At 44.8% G+C, this 16,934-nt stretch overlaps 1 protein-coding gene across 5 annotated transcripts in view; it reads right to left on the bottom strand.

The window, feature by feature from the left end:
- The window catches only part of SCN8A (sodium voltage-gated channel alpha subunit 8), a 213,565-nt gene that overhangs the window by 6,863 nt on the left and 189,768 nt on the right, over positions 1 to 16,934 (bottom strand). For all 5 annotated transcript variants that reach the window (XM_028829498.2, XM_028829499.2, XM_028829495.2 and 2 more), the window contains 3 exons: positions 16,753 to 16,890; positions 15,667 to 15,771; positions 11,745 to 12,015 (listed from right to left, as the gene is read on the bottom strand). In XM_028829498.2, coding sequence (XP_028685331.2) covers positions 11,745 to 12,015; positions 15,667 to 15,771; positions 16,753 to 16,890 — 514 coding nt within the window. The remainder of the gene's footprint in view (positions 1 to 11,744; positions 12,016 to 15,666; positions 15,772 to 16,752; positions 16,891 to 16,934) is intronic.

Below are 16,934 nucleotides of genomic sequence, written 5' to 3'. Positions count from 1 at the left end.
CTGGGCATGGTGGTGCACATCTGTAATTCCAGCTACTTGGGAGGCAGAGGCACAGGGATCACTTGAACCCGGTAGGTGGAGGTTGCAGTAAGCCGAGATCATGCCACTGCACTCCAGCCTTGGTGACAGAACAAGACTCCTGTCTCCAAAAAAAAAAAACCCAAACAAACAAACAAACAAAAAAAGTGACGTTTTAAACATACAGAAAAGTAGACAATAAAATAGACACCTATGTGCCAAACACTGCATAACTAACACACAAATTTGTTTTTTGATGCTGTTTTTTGTTTTGAGATGGGGTCTTGCTATGTTGCCCAGGCTGGTCTCAAACTTCTTGGCTCAAGTGATCCTCCTACCTCAGACCTCCCGAGTAACTGGGATGGAGCAAAGATTTAATACAGGCTAGCATTTTGCCAATTTTTCTTCCTCTTTCATCATTCCCAGATGAAGCATCCACAATCCTGAAGATGGTATGTATCATTCTAGTGTGTGTGTTTATAGATTTACTATGTAAGAATCCTATATAATTTCCTACTATGGTTAGGAAATTATACTGTATCTGTCTTATTGATTTAGTTTAAACATTTTGTAGAGATGGGGGTCTTGCTATGTTGCCCAGGCTGTTCTTGAATGCCTGGGTTCAAGCAGTCCAATCCTCCCTCCTCAACCTCCCAAAGTCCTGGGATTACAGGTGTGAAATGCCACATCCAGGCTGTATCTGTCTTCTGAGGTCCATCTGTTTAGGTCTCTACCTTGTTTTTGAGATTTAACATTACAATTGTGAGACTGATCCCTCATGTTGAAATAATTTTAGATTATTCATTCTAACAATTGAGTGGTATTCCCTTTTATGAATAGGTCCTCATTTACTTGTTTTTCTACTCAAGAATGATTAGTTTTTTTTTTCCAGATTTGTGCACATATGATTTTCTAAGATGTTACTAATACTATCCACAATGGAATCAAATTTCCATATCCACAAACAGTAAGTGAGAGGTCCTGGCTCCACCTCATGACCTCATTATCCTTTAACTTTGATGTCTTAGTTATTCTGCTAGTGCTAGCAATTTTCAAAGTATCTTCTTCTTTGCTCTGAAAGAACATCTTTGGTTTCACATAGCCCTACCTCCCTAGTCTACCAAACTAGCCTAGAAAACTAAAGGGACTCTCAGGAGTGACTTTCAACTCTGAGCTGATAGATTTTGTGCTGCAAGTCGTGAATCAGAAACCAGTATCAGGCTGGGTGCAGTGGCTGATGCCTGTAATCCAGCACTTCGGGAAGCTGAGGTGGGCAGATCACTTGAGGCTAGGAGTTCAAGACCAGCCTGGCCAACATGGCAAAACCCAGTCTCTACTAAAAATTCAAAAAAATTAGCCAAGTGTGGTGGCACATGCCTGTAATTCCAGCTATTTGGCAGGCTGAGGCACAAGAATTGCTTGCACCCGGGAGACAGAGGTTGCAGTGAGCCGAGATCACGCCACTGCACTCCGGCCTGGGCAACAGAGTGAGACTCCGTCTCAAAAAGAAAAAAGGTACAAAAGTTAGCTGGGTGCGGTGGCGCATGCCTATAACCCCAGCTACTCAGGAGGCTGAGGCAGGAGAATTGCGTGAGCCTGGGAGGCAGAGGTTGCAGTGAGCCGAGATCACACTCCAGCCGGGGCGACAGGCAGAGACTCTGTCTTAAAAAAAAGAAAAAAAAAAAAAAAAGGAGAAAAAGAAAAGAAACCAGTATCAGCAGGTAAAGATGCCAAGGCATTAGGATATAAAGGCAAAAGGTGAAAGTGTACAAATCAGAGAGCCTTTTTCTAGTTATATTCATCCTGGGATTCGCCTCAACCAGGCCACTTGTTCTTTAACGCTACAGAGCAATGAGGGAACCCAAATGAGGGGCCACAGAAGGAAGGAAGAGGAGTCGAAAAGTCTGGGAAATGACAACCAAAGGGATGGCACTGACATGTTCTCTTTGTTCAGTACCTTCTCTTGCTGTCCAGGCACTAACAAGACAATGGGAGCTTCAGCTGACATGAGGGAGTTAATTTAAGGAAACATTTCTCAATCATAAGAATGCATAAATACTGGGGCAGTTAACTGCACAAGGCTATAGAATCCCCTTTGAAGAATCTTAGCTTTTCAGGAAAAGACAAGATGCAGTAAGTTCAGAGAGTGGGTCAGGTAACCTCTTGGAGCCTCTTCAGGAGCTAGAATTCCATGGGGTATTTGAGCTTTCAAGAAAATCTCTACCTTAGCCAGGACCCACCCATGATGATTTCTCAGCTCTCTCAATTAAATCATAACCTGACCAAATAAGTCAGGTTATGTAACATATATTCAAGTATATGTGATACTTGCAGCCCATATATGGTAGGCAAGTAGGGCTTCAGAGAGAAGATGATGCCTGAGGTAGGTTTTGAAAGATGAATGTGTGTTTGTCCCCATAGAAAAAGGGAGAGAAATGGGGCAGACAGTAATGTAGGCAGTAGAAACACCATTTAAGGGGTACTGCAGGTGGTTTCAGAGCTAGTTTTACCCCAATTCCTTGTGATAGTTAATATTGCCATTAACTATGGAATGAAGGATGCAAACTATTGTTTCTGGGTGTTGCCAGAGGAGATTAACATTTGAGTCAGTGGACTGGCAGAGGAAGACCCACCCTCAGTGTGGGTGGGCACCATCTAATTGGCTGCCAGCTCGGCTAGAAAAAAGCAAGCAGAAGGTGGAAGCAGCTGACTTGCTGAGTCTTCTAGCCTTCATCTCCTCCTGCGCTGGATGCTTCCTGCCCTCAAACATCAGACTCCAAGTTCTCTGGCTTTTGGACCTTGGACTTACACCAGTGGTTTTACAGGGTCTCTCGGGCCTTTGGCCACAGACCAAAGGCTGCACTGTCAGCTTCCCTACTTTTGAGGATTTGGGACTCGGACTGAGCCACTACTGGTTTCCTCGCTCCTCAGCTTGCAGATGGCCTATTGTGGGACTTCACCTTGTGATCATGTGAGACCACATCTATCCTATTAGTTCTGTCCCTCTAGAAAACCCTGATGGATTTTGTTACCAGGAGTGGTTCTAGAGGAACAGAATTTTAAGGATAGATTTCTTTAGTTGCTTTTGGGGTTTCTGGAGTTGGCTGCTTAATCTGATTAGACCCCAAAATGCGAAGGATTCTACTTCTGATAGCATGGAGAACACTAATAGTCCCTGGTGTGAACTGTTTAGGGAGTTTTGCAAAATAGATGGTATTTGATATTCATGATTCATCGCTCTTGAAAGGCAAAGAGTTTAGTGACTATGTGGAGAACCAAGGACTATAATGAAGTTGGTTGGTTGCTCCTAAGTTTGCTGGAGAAAGTGATGAAAGAAAAGGAGGAGCTCAGGGATGCTAACTCCCAGCTCCAGAAGCACATACTGAGCCTCAAGTCTTCTAAGATTGCCCTGAGTCTTATCTCCTATAGACAAAGGGCTGAAATGGCAGAAAATCAGACACAAGCTCTTATCATGCAAGTGGCTGAAAATACAGAAAATAAGACACAAGCTGTTATCATGCAAGTGGCTGGCCTGCAAGGAAAGGTGCATGCACAGCCTCACTAGGTATCTATTTTTTTTTTTTTCTTTTTTTGAGATAGAGTCTCGCTCTGTCACGCAGGCTGGACTGCAGTGGCACGATCTTGGCTCACTGCAAGCTCTGCCTCCCGGTTCACGCCATTCACCTGCCTCAGCCTCCCAAGTAGCTGGGACTACGGGCACCCGCCACCAGGCCTGGCTAATTTTTTTGTATTTTTTAGTGGAGATGGGTTTTCACCGTGTTAGCCAGGATGGTCTCGATCTCCTGACCTCGTGATGCGCCCGCCTTGGCCTCCCAAAGTACTGGGATTACAGGCGTACACCACCACCCCCTGCCGGTATCTATTGTTAAAGTGAGGGCATTGATTGGAAAAGAACAGGACTCTGCAACTTGGAATAGGGATGTGTGGGAGGACCCTGATGAAGCTGGGGACACTGAGCTTGTAAACTCTGACAGCCTTTTTTGCCAGAGGAAACAGCCTCCCCATCCCCAGTGGTGGCAATATTCCTTCCCTCATCCAGGCTGCCACCAGCCTTTCCACATTTGTCTGAGATTAACCCTGCAATGCTTGAGGCAACAGTGGTCTCCCCAGAGGCAGTTGCCAGGCAAGACAATGCTGATTCTCCTCTGAACCCACCCCCAACACCCCTATTTGTTTCTAGACCTGTAACTAGACTCAAGTCATGGCAGGTCCCTAGAGGTGAGGTTCAGAGTGTGACCCACAAGATGAGCTACACTCCAAAAGAACTGCTTGATTTTTTTCTTCTTTCTCTTTTTTTTTGAGATGGAGTCTTGCTCTGTCGCCCAGGCTGGAGTGCAGTGATGCAATCTCCACTCACTGCAACCTCCACCTCCCAGGTTCAAGTGATTCTTGTGCCTCAGCCTCCCGAGTAGCTGGATTACAGGTGCATGCCACCATGCCCGGCTAATTTTTGTATTTTCAGTAGAGACGGGGTTTCACCATATTGACCAGGCTGGTCTTGAACTCCTGACCTCAAGTGATCCGCCCCCCTCAGCCTCCCAAAATGCTCGGATTACAAGCATGAGCCACGGTGCCTGGCCTGCTGGAGTTTTCTAATTTGTATAAGCAGAAATCTGGAGAACAGGGATGGGAATGGATATTGAGGTTGTAGGACAATGGTGGAAGGAACATAAAGTTGGATCAGGTTGAATTTGTTGATATGGGCCCACTAAGCAGGGATTCTGTATTTAATATTGCAGCTTGGGGAGTTAAAAAAGGTTCTAATAGTTTATCTGCTTGGTTAGCTGAAACATGGATCGAAAGATGGCCCACCGTGAGTGAGCTGGATATGCCTGATCTCCCTTGGTTTAATGTAGAGGAAGGGATCCAAAGGTATAGGGAGATTGGAATGCTAGAGTGGATTAGTCACCTTAAACCTACTCATCCCAACTGGTAGGGTCCAGAAGACATACCCTTCACTAATACCTTGCAAAATAGATTTGTGAGGGGAGCACCTGCATCCTTGAAGAGCTCTGTGATTGCTCTTCCCTGTATGCCAGATCTTACAGTGGGAACTGCAGTCACTCAACTGGATAATTTAAATGCAATGGGAATAATTGGATCCCGAGGTGGCAAGGCCAAGTGGGGGCACTTAACTGTCAAAGGTAAGGTGGGCGTAGCTACCATAATGGGTAGCAGAGGCAAAGCAGCAATCAGAATAGTCTGACTAGTGTAGAGCTCTGGCATTGGCTAATTAATCATGGTGTTCCTAGAAGTGAAATTGATAGGAAGCCTACTACATTCTTTCTTAATTTGTATAAGCAGAAAACTTCCAGGTCAAGTGGACAAAGGACTAATTTGAATTATAAAAATAGAGAATCATGCCCCCTCAATCCATTTCCAGACTTGAAGCAGTGTACAGACTCACAATAATATTCCCCTTGAATAAAGGGGAGGCCAGGTCCCTTTGAGGAAGGACCCCACTACACTACTGATAATTTATACTGTTAATCTTTCTCCCAATTTTCCCCAAGGAGACCTCCAGCCTTTTACCAGGGTAACTGGTCCTTTTTTGGGGACTACTGGACACTGGACACTGGCTCTGAGCTGACATTGATTCCAGGGGACCCAAAACATGATTGTGGTCCTCCAGTTAGAGTAGGGGCTTATGGAGGTCAGGTAATTAATGAAGTTTTAGCTCAGGTCTGACTTACAGTGGGTCCCAGATTCATCCTGTGGTCATTTTCCCATGCCAGAATGTGTAATTGGCACATACTTAGCAGCTGGCAGAATCCCCACATTGGTTCCCTGACTGGTAGTGTGAGGCCTATTATGGTGGGAAAGGCCAAATGGAAGCCATTAGAACTGCTTCTACCTAGAAAAACAGTAAATCAAAAACAATACTGCATCCCTGGAGGGATTGCAGAGATAAGTGCCACCATCAAGGACTTGAAAGATGCAGGAGTGGTGATTCCCACCACATCCCCGTTCAACTTTCCTATTTGGCCTGTGCAGAAGTCAGGTCTTGGAGAATTACAGTGGATTATCATAAGCTGAACCAAGTGGTGACTCCAATTGCAGTTGCTATACCAGATGTGGTTTCATTGCTTCAGCAAATTAACACATCTCCTGGTACCTGGTATGCAGCTACTGATTTGGCAAACGCCTTTTTATCCATTCCTGTCCATAAGGTCTACCAGAAGCAATTTGCCTTCAGCTGGCAAGGCCAGCAATGTATCTTTACTGTCCTACCTCAGGGGTATATAAACTCCCTGGCTTTGTGTCATTATCTTGCTCGCAGAGATCTTGATCGCTTTTCCTTCCACAAGATATCACAATGGTCCATTACATTGATGACATTATGCTGATTGGATCTGGTGAGCGAGAAGTAGCAAACATACTAGACTTATTGGTGAGACATTTGCGTGCCAGGGGATGGGAAATAAATCAGACTAAAATTCAGGGACCTTCTACCTCAGTGAAATTTCTAGGGGTCCAGTGGTGAGGGGCCTGTCAAGATATTCCATCTAAGGTGAAGGATAAATTGCTGCGTTTGGCCCCTCCTACAACCAAGAAAGAGTCACAATGCCTAGTGGGCCTATTTGGATTTTGGAGGCACACATTCCTCATTTGGGTGTGTTACTCCAGCCCATTTATTGAGTGACCTGAAAGGCTGTCAGTTTTGAGTGGGGTTCAGAACAGGAGAAGGCTCTGCAATAGGTCCAGGCTGCCGTGCAAGCTGCTCTGCCACCACTTGGACCATATGACCCAGCAGATCCAATGGTGCTTGAGGTGTCCGTGACAGATAGGGATGCTGTTTAGAGCCTTTGGTAGGCCCCCATAGATGAATCACAGAGGAGGTCTTTAGGATTTTGGAGCAAGGCCCTGCCATCTTCTGCAGATAACTACTCTCCTTTTGAGGGATGGCTGTTGGCCTGTTACTGGGCTTTGGTGGAAACTGAACATTTGACCATGGGTCACCCAGTTGCCATGAGACCTGAACCGCCTCTCATGAACTGGGTGCTCTCTGATCCATCTAGCCATAAAGTTGGGTGTGCACAGCAGCATTCCATCATCAAATGGAAATGGTATGCACCTGATGGGGCTCGAGCAGGTCCTAAAGGCACAAGTAGGTTACATGAGGAAGTAGCTCAAATGCCCATGGTCCCCACTGCTGCCACCCTGCCTTCTCTCCAGGAGCCTGCACTGATGGCCTCATGGGGAGTTCCCTATGATCAACTGACAGAAGAAGAGAAGACTAGGGCCTAGTTTACAGATGGTTCTGCACGAAATGCAGGCACCACCCGAAAGTGGACAGCTGCAGCACTATAGCCCCTTTCTAGGACATCCTGAAGGACAGCAGTGAAGGGAAATCTTCCCAGCAGGCAGAACTTCGAGCAGTGCACCTGGTTGTGCACTTTGCTTGGAAGGAGAAATGGCCAGATTTGCAATTATATACTGATTCATGGGCTGTAGCAAATTGTTTGGCTGGATGGTCAGGGACTTCAAAGAAGCATGATTGGTGACAAATTTGGGGAAGAGGTATGTGGATGGACCTCTCTGAGTGGTCACAAACTATGAAGATATTTGTGTCCCACATGAATGCTTACCAAAGGATGACCTCAGCAGAGGAGGCTTTTAATAATCAGGTGGATAGGATGATTCATTCTGTGGACACCACTCAGCCTCTTTCCCCAGCCACCCCGTCATTGCCCAATGGGCCCATGAACAAAGTGGCCATAGTGGCAGGGCTGGAGGTTACGCATGGGCTCACCAACATGGACTCCCACTCATCAAGGCTGACCTGGTTATGGCCACTGCTGAGTGTCCAGTTTGCCAGTAGCAGAGGCCAACACTGAGCCCTCAATATGGCACCATTCCTCGGGGTGATCAGCCAGCTACTTGGTGGCAGGCTGATTATATCGGACTTCTTCCATCATGGACAAGGGAGCGGTTTGTCCTCACCAGAACAGACACTTACTCTGGATATGGGTTTGCTTATCCTGCAAGCAGTGCTTCTGCTAAGACTACCATCTGTGGACTCACGGAATACATTACCCACCGTCATGGTATTCCACACAGCATTGCTTCTGACCAAGGCACTCACTTTACAGCTAAGGAAGTGTAGCAGTGGGCTCATGCTCATGGAATTCACTGGTCTTACCATGTTCCCCATCACCCTGAAGCACCTGGATTGATAAAATGGTAGAATGGCCTTTTGAAGTCATGATTACAATGCCAACTAGGTAACAATACTTTGCAGGGCTGGGGCAAAGTTCTCCAGAAGGCTGTGTATGCTCTGAATCAGTGTCCAATATATGGTACTATTTCTCCCACAGCCAGGATTCATGGGTCCAGGAATCAAGGGGTGGAAATGGAAGTGGCACCACTCACCATCACCCCTAGTGACCGGCTAGCAAAATTTTTGCTTCCTGGTCCTGCGACATTATGTTCTGCTGGCCTAGAAGTCTTAGTTCCAGAGGGAGGAATGCTGCCACTAGGAAACACAACAATGATTCCATGAAACCTGAAGTTAAGATTGCCACCTAGCCACTTTGGGCTACCTCTAAGTCAACAGTCTAAGAAGGGAGTTATAGTGTTGGCTGGGGTGACTGACCCAGAAAATCAAGATGAAATCAGTCTACTGCTCCAAAATGGAGGTATGGAAGAGTATGCATGGAATACAGGAGATCCTTTAGGGTGTCTCTTAGTATTAGCATGCCCTGTGATTAAGGTCAATGGGAAACTACAACAGCCCAATCCAGGCAGGACTACAAATGCCCCAGACCCTTTAGGAATGAAGATTTGGGTCACTCCACCAGGTTAAAAACCACAACCAGCCCTGGGCTTGCTGAAGGCAAAGTGAATATAGAATGAGTAGTAGAAGGTAGTCATCAATGCCAGCTACGACCACGTGACCAGATGCAGAAATGAGGACTGTTGTCGTAAGTATTTCCTCCTTATTTTGTTAAGAATATGTTTGTGCATGTATACACTTGTACTAGGAAAATATCTTCATTTTAGTTTTCTTTTTCCTTTATCATGTGACATAAGATTTGTTGACTTCATATCAGCATTAAATGTTGTTAACTTTATGTAATAGCATTCAGGTTAAGGATTAGTGTGCTTCTTGTTGTATGAAGGACAGCTGTATTATGTTAGGCATAATTATGACCTTATTACTGTATTTATTTGGATATTAAGTATGATTTCAGGAGATGTGTAGGGATTCAAGTTGGCAAGGGGTGGACTTATAATGGTTAATATTAAGTGTGAACTTGATTGGACTGAAGGATGCAAAGTATTGTTTCTGGGTGTTGCCAGAGATTAGGCTGTTGCAAAAGCAACTGCAGTTTTTGCCATTACTTTTAATTTGAGTCAGTGGACTGGGAGAGGAAGACCCACCCTCAATGTGGCTGGGCACCATCTAATCGGCTGCCAGCTCGGCTAGAAAAAGCAGGCAGAAGAAGATGGAAGAAGCTGACTTGCTGAGTCTTCTGGCCTTCATCTCCTCCTGCGCTGGATGCTTCCTGCCCTCGAACATGAGACTCTGAGTTCCTCAGCTTTTGGACTCTTGGACTTTCACCAGTGGTTTGCCAGGGGCTCTCCGGCCTTTGGCCAGACCAAAGGCTGCACTGTCAGTTTCCCTACTTTTGAGGATTTGGGACTCAGACTGAGCCACTACTGGCTCCCTTCAGCTTGCAGATGGCCTATCATGGGACTTTACCTTGTGATCGTGTGAGTCAGTTCTCAATAAACTCCCTTTCATATATACATCTATCCTATTAGTTCTGTTCCTCTAGAAAACTCTAATACATTTCTTACTTTAAAAAGTTGATTTCTATACTTTTCTGAACAAATCAATGATTAATAAAAATCCTCCTCATCAAAAACATCTTCCTCTTTTTAGAGTACCATTTGAAAATAGGGGGTATGATTTGGTCTGTGGATTTTCTGCGTCACCCAATAAGTGGCCAGGAAAGTTTCAAGAGCAGTGGACAAGGGTAGCATTGTCCAAAGTGTGTTTTGTGAGAAGTTAGGAGAATGGACTTGAGGCCAGCGGGCTGGGCTTGAACCCTCACTTGCTCACTTACCAGCCACATGTCTTGGGAACCTCCTCAGTTCCTCAGGATTCTTAGAGGTTTGTTGAGAGGATTATATGAATTAACATATTTAAAGCACTTATAATGGTACCTGGCACACAATGTGTTCCATTAAAATGTGAGCTATCATTATTATTACTGAAAAAAAGGAAACTGTGGTCTAATAAAGGTGGGATGCTATGTTACATTTAAACAGAATTCTTTCTTTATTTTTGAGACTAGGTCTCTCTGTGTCATCTAGGAAGTGCAATGGCGTGATCTCGGCTCACTGCAGCTTTGACCTCCCAAGCTTAAACAATCCTCCCACCTCAGCCTCCCAAGTAACTGGGACTATAGGTACATATCACCATGACTGGCTCATTTCTGTTTTTTGTTTTTTTTCAGAGACGGGGTTTTATCATGTTGCCCAGGCTGGTCTTGAACTCCTGGGCTCAAGCTATCTGCCCGCCTTGGCCTCCCAAAGTGCTGGGATTATACGAATGTGCCACTGCACCCGGCCCAGAATTCTTTACTGTAGGACTTCCAAGAGAATTCAGTAATGTGCACTGTGAACCTCCAAAGGAAAATTAAAGGCAGTGTTACCTAAAGTAATTTCCTCATGAGATTCTTTTCTTGGGGAGAAATGTATAGGGTTAGTGTTCCACACATCAACACACTTTTGGACATGCTGCTCTGAAGGACAGAACTAGAGGGTGGCATGGGCCAAGGAGAGACCCCTGCCTTCTGTTACCTTACTCACCACTGCACTAGGCCCAGCATGGCCACTGGAGCTCTGGGGCTGGCCCCATGGGTCTTGAGCACTCTCCCTAGTGTAAATGAGTCAAACTTACCTGGAACCAAGGCTGAGTTTTATCACACAAGATGCCTTTCAGGAAGGCAAGGAAACATTTTGGGAGGGCAATCAACAGGGTGGCATTTCCTTCTGCCTGCCTGCCAGGACATCATGCCCCCCACACTTTTATGTTGAAGCAAAATGCACATAGTCATTGTTAAAAAACATGGACTTTGGGATCAACTTGAGTTATGGCCTCTACCACCTCTTAGCGAGTGGTTGTGGACATTTATACAGTCAAGATAATAAAGAAGCTTGCTTCCTGGGATGTGATAAGAATCAAATGAGATAAAACAGGTGAAGAAACTCTCAAACTGTAGTTGGCCCATAGAAAAATCTCAGTAAACAAGCCCTGCCAGTAACAGCAGCACTACCATGGCCATCACCACCAGAACTTACCTAGACTATATCATTAACAGCCAAGTTAACAATCATTCCTTTTTTCATTTTATACTTCTATTGTGCTACATTTTTTAATGACAACTTTCTTTTACCTTCCCTGTTAGACTTTAAACTCCTTAAAAGCAAGAACCAATCTTTTTTTTTTCCTTTTTTCCCTGAGCCACAGAATTTATAATCCAAGACTACTAAGAACACTCAGTAGAAACTCACTGACCATGGAACCTGCTAGGCACGCCCCCGAGATGACTCAGGGGCACACATGGGTTTAAGCTATGAGGGTGTCTTGCCTGCACTTCAGACCTGTGTCACTCATTCCTCTTCTGGGATATCTCATCCTCACAATCAGTCAGGTCCCCTTTCCCCTCGCCTACTTCCCCAACCCCACTCACCCACAATGGAGAGGATGACTACCACAAAGTCGAAGATGTTCCAGCCAATGGTGAAGTAGTAGTGCCTCAACGCAAACATTTTGAGCACACACTCACAGGTGAAGAAGATAACGAACACCAGGTTAATCCAGTAGAGGATGTTCTCCATCTGCTTGCTTTGAGTGTCTGTCTCCACCATCATTGTCACCATGTTAAGGCAGATGAGCATCATGATAACAATGTCAAAGGCTTGCTGAGTGACAAAATCAAAGACGATTCCTTGGATTTTGTTCTGGGGAGGAAGGGAAGGAAAAGATAAAAGATTCATGAAAACCTTTCCAAGCCAACCTATGGAAGCTGTCACCCTGCTAATCGAGGTACCCTCTCCCTTCTTTTCTGTAATACTGGTCAGCTCTGCTAACCAGTATTCAGGAACATGGATGGAGACCAACATCAATATTACCTCACCAAGAGCTTTCCAAAGAAAGCTTCTTTCTGTTTTTTGTTTGTTTTTTTGAGACAGAGTCTCATTCTGTTGCCCAGGCTGGAGTGCAGTGGTGCAATCTTGACTCACTGCAGCCTCTGCCTCCTGGGTTCAAGCAATTCTCATACCTCAGTCTCCCGAATAGTTGGGATTACAGGCACACAGCACCACACCTGGCTAATTTTTTGTATTTTTAGTATAGACGGGGTTTCGCTATATTGGCCAGACTGGTCTCGAACTCCTGGCCTCAAGTGATCTGTCTGCCTCGGCCTCCCAAAATGCTGGGATTACAGGTGTGAGCCATCACACCCAGCCTTTCTCTCTGTTTTTAGAGACGGGTCTTACTGTGTTGCCCAGGCTGGAGTGCAGTGGCTATGCATAGATGCGATCATAGCACACAGCAATTCAAACTCCTAGCCTTAGGCCTGAGCCTCCCAATAAACTGGGCCTACAGGTGTGCACCACTATACCCAGCTGACCACTTCTCTTTTGTGTCTGTGACATCACACACTCTGGATGGCTTCCTACTTACCCAGCTGCTCCTTTTTTGGTCTCATCTGCAAGCAATTCTTCTCTTAATCCCTTCTTTCTCTAAATTTTTGCCCTACGAGAGTTCATGTATTCCTGCTGCTTACGTGGTATCTATGTACTTATCCTTCTCAAGCTTTTCTTCTCCAGCCCACACCTTTCCTCTGAACCTGAGCAGCTTACTTGCCACTTCTTCTTGATGACTCATAAGCATCTCAAACTTATCATGTCCAAGCCTTTCACACTTAAGTCCAAAGCAGAGTCAAGTTTGTTCCCTGTCCCTCACCCAGCTTGTTCCTCTCATCTCAATTATTCATCCAGGCTCTCAAGCCAGAAATCTAAGGATCATCTTTGTCTTTTTCTTCTCCCTCATCTGATCCACTGAAGGGCCTATTGATTCTTCCTCCAAAAATAGAACAATAGAACTTGGGCTCATCCACTTCATTCCATCTTTATTGGCTCTACTCTAACCTGAGCCACCATCATCTCTCATCTGGACTTGTCTGGCCACTTAACTGGTCTACTTCTTCTCTTGCCATCATCCAATGCAGTCCTCATACAATAGCAAGTGTAATGATTTAAAACAAATGGATCATGGCCAGGTGTGGTGGCTCATGCCTGTAATCCAAGCACTTTGGGAGACCAAGGCAGAGGGATCACTTGAGGTCAGGAGTTCAAGACCAGCCTGGTCAACATGATGAAACCCTGTTTCTACTAAAAACACAAAATTAGCCGGGCGTGGTGGCAGACACCTGTGATCCCAGGCACTCGGGAGGCTGAGGCACAAGAATTGCTAGAACCACCAGGAGGCAGAGGTTGCAGTGGGCCGAGATCACGCCACTGCACTCCAGCCTGGTTGACAGAGAGAGACTCTGTCTCAAAACATAAAAAACAAATGGATCACATCATTCCCCTACTTAAAACCTTTCAAGAGCTTCCCATTGGGCTTGCAACACAATCCCTATTGTTAACCTGGCTTACAGGGAGACACCTGGCACAGTCTGACTCTGCTCATGTCCCTCCTCTGGCTCACCACCCCCTGGCCACACTGTTTTCTGCTTCTGGGGTCCTGTGTATTCTGCCAGGAATCTCTTTCCCCAACTCTTTGGTTCCATCTCTTTTTTTTGTTTTTGAGATAGGGTCTTGCTCTCTTCCCCAGACTGGAGTGCTCAAGCAATCTGCCTGCCTCTAGCTCCCAAGTTGGGATTACAGTATGAGCTATCGTGCCCAGCCAGTTCCTTCTCACCCACTCAAGTAGACCCTCCTTAGTGAGGCTTTCTCTGACTACTATATTAAAGTAGATCCACCACTTATAGCCCTCCAGTTAATTTTTTCCCCACAATCTTCCACATTTTATTGTAGCTGTTTGCTTACTTATTTATTATCTATCTCCCCAACTATTATAAGCTCCATGACAGCAGTGTCTACCTTTTGTTCATCACATAATGCTTAGTGCCTGGTACGTGGTGGAGACTGATAAATATTTGCTAAATGAATGTTAATCACCCTTTCTTAATGTTTCCTACATTTAAAAAAATATTTTATTCTATTCTGTATTTTTTGAGACAGGGTCTCTCCCTATTGCCCAAGCTGGAGTACAGTGGCACAGTCATGGCTCACTGCAGTCCTGGCCTCCAAGTTCAAGCAATTCTCTTACCTCAGCCTCCTACGTAGTGAGGACGACAGGTACCCATAACCATGCCCAGCTAGTTTTTACAAATTTTTTTTTGTAGAGATGGGGTCTCATTATGTTGCCTAGGCTGAAAGTTATTATATTTTAATGTGGAAGAAAATACACTCAGGTTCCCATATGTAAAGTACTAAACAGAACTTTAGAAATGTTAACCCTTTTCTATTCCCTTTAGTCCCATTTCTATCACAAAATGAAGTCTTAACATCAAGGAAATAAAAAACCCCAACTGTTCTCTTTCTTAAGATTCCTTGCTTTTTTGTTTGTTTTAAGTACCTAGATACTTGGGCTGGTGCTTATTTTCAGGATTACTTTAACTTGGTGGTTTTTAATCTGCTCTGCAAAGCCCTAGAATTTCTTTTCCTTCAAAGGTTGATGCCATAGATGTGCCAATGTGCAGTGTGTGTGGGGATGAGGGGAGAAAACGCTCTGGAACTATAACTCTTGATTCAAACATAGTCACTCTACTTCTATTTCTACAAATTAGATTGCCAGGGAAGCTTTTGTATTAAAGGTTCTGCTGAGTGTTTTTTCGTGGTGTTGTGTCTGTTTTTTGAAGTTGCTAAATGGAAGTTACAGAAGAAGGAACTCTGGGCCTGGCTTTTGGGGGTGATGTCCCCCGCAACCGGATATATAGAATCAGGAGGAGGGCATCTCCTTCTTCTCTGAAACAAGACAACCACCACCAGTGGAACAATGGAGCAGAATCTCAGCCCCCTAACCTGTTTTATAAAAGGCTCAGCTCAAGAGAGGGAATCAGGGCACCAGACTCACATAGTTTTACCCTCTTCTGCTCCCACAAATAGCCAGAAGCATGACTTTAGCTTCTAGACACATCCTGCAAAGACATACTTAATGAGCAGAGAGAAGCTGAAAAAATTGTGACCAAATCCTATCTTGAACTGGTAGGAAAGAGAGCAATTTTATTTCATCTTCTCTTGTTAATTTTTGGTTGTCTCTAAAAACATCTCTCTACCGGGGCCAAAGCCAATGTGGTTCACATGCTGATTCTTGGCGGTTGCCCAAGGAAAGTTCAGAGGATAGGTCGAGGATTGATGTAAAAGCCCCCATGCTTAATCCCTGTTCTGCTCTCCTATTCAGAGTTTTTGGATGGGTGCTGAGGAGAGGATTAGGCACAAAGCAGCCTAATCACTTACCTTTTTCCTTCCTTTGCAGTAACCCTAGCAGTACTTTTCCTATATGGGTTGTCACTAAGTCCTCAGCCTGCACAATGCACTTACCAAGGGGCGGGGAATAGGTTTCTGTGGCTTCTTTGAGCCCAGCTTTTTCATGGCATTGTAGTACTTCTTCTGTTCTTCGGTCATGAAGATGTCCTGACCTCCAAAGTAAAGGAAGGAAGAAAAAAACAGACAATTACAACTGGCTCTCAACATGCTATGAGTTTGGACCTAAGGATCAATACTGAGAACTGAGGGGAGACCTATCCCTTTCCTTTGTAGCTAATAGCTATCCCAGGGTGGGGTAGACCTGGGATAATCATTCAGCTCTAAAGAGATACTTGCCCTAGTTTTTAGCACAGGATTTCTAAGATCTTCCAGTCCCGAGGTAGAAAGGAAATGGACTATCCAATTATAGACCCTCATGAAAGGGTAAACTTGAGAGCAGTGACTTTGAAGGCAGTCATATCTCACAGTCTCATTTTCTGGGGGCCAGTTTTCCTGATACATTCTAGACAAAACATTTTAGAATAAAAAAATCTTCATGTCCTGGTTGATACCCAATTTATTTTAGATGATACCCCAAATTTGGAAATTCTGGTGCAAGAAAGCAATTTGGAGGGTGTCTTGGAATATGCTGGGATAGACTTGACTTACAAAATGAGTAACAAGAGCAATTTTTTCAATTTGCTTTGTAAAACTTGTTAACCATCTAGAACAAGTAAGGAAGCGAACTTTCCAAGGGTGGTCTCTCAAATCCCAATTTGCTTGTGCTCAGAGATTGATTAGATAATCACAAGTCTAGAGAGTTTCTACTTCTTGCGATAGCTATTCATCTGTTTCTTTCCTTTTCATCTCTGTTGCTAGACTGCACTCTCTGACCTACCTGCTTCTGGTGGGAGACCAAGACCAGTAATAGGCCTCAAGAATAAAAGACTGCTAGTACGTGTGGTAAACTACGTGCTGCAAAATCCAGCCCTGAACAGAAAGAGTGTGTTGGGGCTAATGTATGGGGGCCAGGGTCACAGAGAGCTGACAATATAGATTTTAGAGAAAGAAAGAGGGACATTTTCTTTCTAGAGATAGGGACAAAGATGCCTCTTATCTGGGCTGACTTCCAACCACTGGCAATGAGGGGAGGAGACCTATCTTTTTCTTTTGTTGATTGAAGTTATCAATGATGACACCAATGAACAGGTTCAGGGTGAAGAAGGAGCCGAAGATGATGAAGATGACAAAGTAGATGTACATGTAGATATTGTCCTCGTACTTAGGCTGCTCATCAGGCTGTCAAAGGACAGGATAAAAGGAAGAGAATCAGCTCCTAGTTT

Source organism: Macaca mulatta, chromosome 11 (genome assembly GCF_049350105.2).
Source record: "Macaca mulatta isolate MMU2019108-1 chromosome 11, T2T-MMU8v2.0, whole genome shotgun sequence".
In the NCBI taxonomy this organism is placed as follows: domain Eukaryota; kingdom Metazoa; phylum Chordata; class Mammalia; order Primates; family Cercopithecidae; genus Macaca; species Macaca mulatta.
This window is presented reverse-complemented; position numbering and strand designations above follow the sequence as displayed.